The sequence below is a fragment of the Hibiscus syriacus genome, unplaced genomic scaffold (genome assembly GCF_006381635.1).
Source record: "Hibiscus syriacus cultivar Baekdansim isolate YM2019G1 unplaced genomic scaffold, ASM638163v2 tig00008146_pilon, whole genome shotgun sequence".
Lineage (NCBI taxonomy): Eukaryota > Viridiplantae > Streptophyta > Magnoliopsida > Malvales > Malvaceae > Hibiscus > Hibiscus syriacus.
This window is the reverse complement of record NW_024062154.1, coordinates 186714-192107: the sequence shown is the minus strand read 5'-3', so window position 1 is coordinate 192107 and position 5394 is coordinate 186714. Positions and strand designations below refer to the sequence as shown.

The window sequence follows — 5394 nt, the reverse complement described above, 5'->3', positions numbered from 1 at the left end:
CCTAATACCCTCTGATCTTTAAGTCACTATATATATTTGGCTTGATTAAAAAGGAGAAGGAAACCTGAAGAACTAAATGAATGGTGTTGATCAAATTGAAACACCTAGGTAGATGATAGGTGATGCAGGAGCATCAACCACAATACGTGCTAGTCAATTGTAGGGAAATATTTAGTGGGAGACTTGAGAGTTTAAAGGTCCCTTAATTGGATTCCATTGCCTACAAGTTGAAAGACTTTTATAACAAAAAACTTCAAGTTCCCACGCTTCCCAATTCCCTATATAAGCTTGCCGAATTCATCAAAGTACTCAAAGGAAAAATCACTAATCATTTCTCCACCATGACCAAGCATCTGTATGTTTGGGTTTCTTTTACCATCTTATTTATCTTAATTAAGCTAGCAAAAGCTGACAATTATATTGTCCATATGGACCTCTCAGCCATGCCCAAAGCCTTCTCTAACCACCAAAGCTGGTACTTGTCCACTCTTTCATCTGTATCACCCAAATCCAGAGCTCAAACCAACATTAATCTCCCTTTTTCTAAACTTATCTATACCTACAACCATGTTATTCAAGGTTTTAGTGCAAGTCTCACACCTGCAGAGCTTGAGGTCTTGAAGAATTCTCCAGGGTATGTTTCTTCTGTTATAGATAGAACTGTGAAGGTCGATACAACCCATTCTTTCAAGTTTCTTGGCTTGAATTCCGGTACCGGTGCTTGGCCGGTGTCAAATTTCGGCAAGGATGTCATTATCGGGGTGATTGATACTGGGGTTTGGCCAGAAAGTGAAAGCTTTAATGATAATGGGGTGACTGATGTTCCATCGAGATGGAAAGGAGAATGTGAAAGTGGCATCCAATTCAATTCCTCATCGTGCAACAAAAAGCTCATTGGTGCTCGGTTTTTCAATAAAGGCCTGATTGCGCACAATCCCAATATAACTATCTCAATGAATTCTCCGCGGGACACTGAAGGACACGGCACCCACACTTCAACAACTGCTGCTGGAACTTATGTCGAAGATACATCGTACTTTGGCTATGCCGTGGGAACTGCAAGAGGAATGGCCCCAGGAGCTCGTGTGGCCATGTATAAAGCTCTCTGGGAAGAAGGAGCTTACACCACAGATATAATTGCAGCCATTGATCAAGCGATCGATGACGGTGTTGATGTGCTTTCCATGTCATTAGGCTTGGATGAGCTTGAGTTGTATGAAGACCCAATTGCAATAGCCACATTTGCCGCCATAGAGAAGAACATCTTCGTTTCGACGTCTGCAGGAAACGAAGGACCAGATGTGGAGACCTTGCACAATGGAACACCTTGGGTTTTAACCGTCGCGGCCGGCACCATGGATCGAGAGTTCGTCGCAACGTTAAATCTTGGTAGCAAAGGGCCAGTCAATGGTATAGCTCTCTATCCTGGGAATTTCTCTTCAAGCGAATTCCCAATTGTTTTCATGGACGCATGTGGCAACACAACTGATCTGAGGAAAACCAAGCAGAAGATCATTGTGTGCCAAGATCCAGGCAAGGAAGACTCCCTCAATGACCAGTTTAACAACGTTCAAGTAGCTGGAAACATTGCCGGTGTCTTCATAACAAATAACAGTGACGTGGATGTATTCGCCCAAAGCCCATTTCCAGCCATTTTCTTGGAACAAAAAGATGGTGATGCAGTTGTGGAGTTCATTAAGACCAACAATGACCCAAAAGCCAGCATTGAATTTAAAAAAACAATCCTGGGTATAAAACCTTCACCAAGGGTAACTAGCTATACCTCTCGAGGTCCTTCCTACAGTTGTCCATCTGTTTTAAAGCCTGATATTATGGCCCCTGGCGACTCGGTCCTTGCTGCATGGCCTACAAACATTGGAGCAGCTCGTGTAAACGAGGACCTGGTGTTTTCAAACTTCAATCTACTTTCGGGAACATCCATGGCATGCCCCCATGTTTCAGGAATAGCAGCACTTTTAAAAGCATCATATCCTGATTGGAGCCCCGCCGCCATCAGATCAGCTTTGATGACTACATCGGATCAGATCGATAACACCGGCAGTCCTATAAAGGATATGGGCGATAATCTCCGGCCAGCCAATCCTTTAGCAATGGGAGCTGGCCATGTCAATCCCAATAAAGCGTTGGACCCTGGACTTGTATATGATGCTACGGTTCAAGATTATGTGAATCTTCTATGCGGTTTAAACTTCACAGAAAAACAAATCAAAATCATCACGAAATCATCTTCAAACAACTGCTCCAACCCTTCTCTGGATCTCAATTACCCTTCTTTTATTGCGTTTTTCGACGATACGGGCGCAAAACCAAATTCAACGGCCATGTTGGAGTTTCAAAGAACTGTGACAAATGTTGGAGGTGGGAGCTTCACCTACAGAGCAACTGTAACACCAATCAATGGACTTAAGGTGACGGTGGAACCAGACAAACTGGTTTTCACTGCAAAATACGAGAAGAAAAGCTTCAAACTGAGCGTTGAAGGTCAAAGACAACTGAATGAAGCAGTGTCGTTTGGTTATCTTATTTGGGAAGATAGTGGAAGAAAACATGTTGTTAGAAGTCCAATAGTTGCCACAAGCTACAAAATAGAAAAATGACCAACTCCATTTTTTTTCCATCTTCAAGTTTCTACTTTGATGAATAAAGAATGCACAAGGTTTAAGCAAACCAAATGATATTCTGTGAACTGTAATTACACTTGTCAGTTTCAGACATACAGGCTGAAGTTATGGATATATATAATTAAGGTTTTTGTAGCCATCTAAACTTCCAATTTGGTAATTTTGAATGTAAGAGATACTTTTTAGCAGAAACAAAACGCTTAATGCATGAATTGGTCCTAAAGTACACCACTTTTTCTACTTTGTTCCTTAATGATTTTTTGGTCCAGATTAGTCCATAAAGTATATTTTGTTAGCCGATTCAGTCCTTTTTCATAATCGTGTTAAGAAAAACCGGTTCGATACATGACCCGATTAATACACATCACATGGCACCTTTATTAAAAAATAAAATGACCAAAATAAGAAGAGGATGTAATTTAGGGGCCAAATCAAGTATGAAACCTTAAAAACATATTGAAAAAATAGAAAATATTTTTAAAAAAATAATAAAATTTAAGAGAATTATAAATATCTAAGTATAAATTCTAAAATCCAAAAAAAAATATTAACAAATAAAAAAATCTAAGTTCAAGTTAAAAAAGTAAAAAAAAATATCAAAATTTTAAAAATATATATTCTAATTAAAAATTCAAGAAATGTTCTTTCAAATGTCTAAATATAAATTCCAAAATGTAAATAATTCAAATTATATCGGTAAGCTAAAAGTATCATCATTTTGGTCTTAGTTTTGTTGTTTTTTTGTCATTAATTTCAAAAAACTATGTTTGAATCATTTATATTATTAATTTGTTTCAAAAGTATCAACATTTTGGTCTAAATATAAATTCCAAAATGTAAATAATTCAAATAAAAAGATCGAATGCAATTAGTGCATCAATGCATAAGGCATGCATCGATGCATCCCATTAATAATAAAACATCGAATGCATTTTATGCACCGATGCACAAGTAGTGCATCGATGCATACCTTCATTAAAAGAGGAAATTGACATTTATCTTAATCTAAAGAGTGAACCATTAGAGTATATTAGCTATAATACTGATATAGATCCATGTGTGATTATGTAGATACTAAAAGTAAGCTTATTCCGGAACGATCAAAGGATTAGAATCGAATCAAAGCAAAGCTAAGGTGAGTGTATACTATATGTATAGTATAATGGAATAAGACTTGTGATAAGTCTAATTCCTATATTGATTTTCATAGTACAATAGTTGTGAACATGCATACATGATAATTATTGTAATACATGCATAAGGCATATATATGTTCATGTGATTGGATAAATGATGTATATATATGAATATATTCAAATACACATGTGATATGATATATGATATGTGATATGAGAACATGACATGAGCTACATGATCACAAAAGAGATGACATGAGCTACATGATCACAAGAGAAATGACATGAGTACATGAATATATAAAATATAAGAATAATGCCCATAGTATACGATATGAGAGCTATAGGTGTATTTGGCATGCCAAGAGTTGAGGGTATAATAGTCCTTCGGGATGTAGTCCTTCGGGATGTAGTGGTCCTACGGGATATAGGGGTCCTACGGGACATATATGACAATCTTTCGGGATGAATACTGAACTAAGGTTCGGTGCCCATGAGGGAATTGATACGAGCTGTGGTGACAGCATTAGTGCACAACCTCAATGTACTCACATACCTCTATTCTCAATAATATACATGGGCAATTAAAATACAAAGTAAAGTGAAAGTGGTACAAGAAGGTAAGTTTTGTACATGCATGATATGATTATATATGTTATTTTGTAATAGATACATGCATATTGAAATGTCATGAAGGAAATGGTAAGAATGCATATTCATTTATTGCCTCACTAAGTCTATGACTTAGCGTGTAAGTGATTTACACGTAGGTACCAAGAAATAAGAAGATTCAGAATAGCAGTGGCACGGACAGCAACATTACTAAGAAATCATATCAGAAGTAATTGACAAAGTAGGTATTTTATTGTGTATAAAGTGTTGGTATGTAATAAGTGGTTAATTATGAATGCTCTGATCGATTTTGTATTAAGTGGTCTCTTTTATGTAAATTAAAGTATTTTGTTTTAATGAAAGTTTTAAATTCCTGGGATTTTCTTTAAGAATTAAAGTTTGAAAAGTCAATGTGACATCTTGGACTTGTATTCAGGTCGAATATGAGTTAGGGGTGTTACATTTAATGGTATCAGAGCTACGGTTTAGTCGATTCTCGGTATAAACCGGAGTCTAGAGAGTTTGATAATGTATATATACCAACAAAATAGTGGAAACTTCTGATCTGATGGAATAGTAAGTATGTTGTTTTGCTAATAGAACTATATGGTTGTATTTTTATAGATGTCCGGACGAGGTAGTTCTAGGAATGAAGCGGGAGATGATAGACCCGCTAAAAGTAGTAATTCACCTGCCCTGGCCAGGCAGAGTGAAGAACAGACATCATCTGGAATGCCTATAAATGATCAAGATGTATTCTTTATAACGTTAGACGCGGTTCCAACCTCCTGTTACTTCAACTCCAAAAATGATGTTGCGAAAGAGTTGAAGGGATTAGGAGCTCCAGAGTTTAGAGGGGAAGCCGATGAAGGTCCTGTTACTGCGAACCTTTGGCTTAATGACGTGAAGGTCATGCTTATGGGACTTCATTGTTCCGATGCTGAGAAGATAGATGGAGTAATTTCCTTATTGAGAAGACAAGCAAGGATATGGTGGACCAATGT

General features: G+C 37.2%; 1 protein-coding gene across 1 annotated transcript; it reads left to right on the top strand.

Moving 5' to 3' along the window:
* Window positions 1–206: 206 nt before the first annotated feature.
* LOC120202060 (subtilisin-like protease SBT3) lies at window positions 207–2688 on the top strand (the record flags this gene model as incomplete). Its single annotated transcript, XM_039202548.1, has 1 exon — window positions 207–2688. A coding segment is annotated over one exon (2412 nt), but the record flags the coding sequence as incomplete, so codon positions are not given.
* Window positions 2689–5394: the final 2706 nt, after the last annotated feature.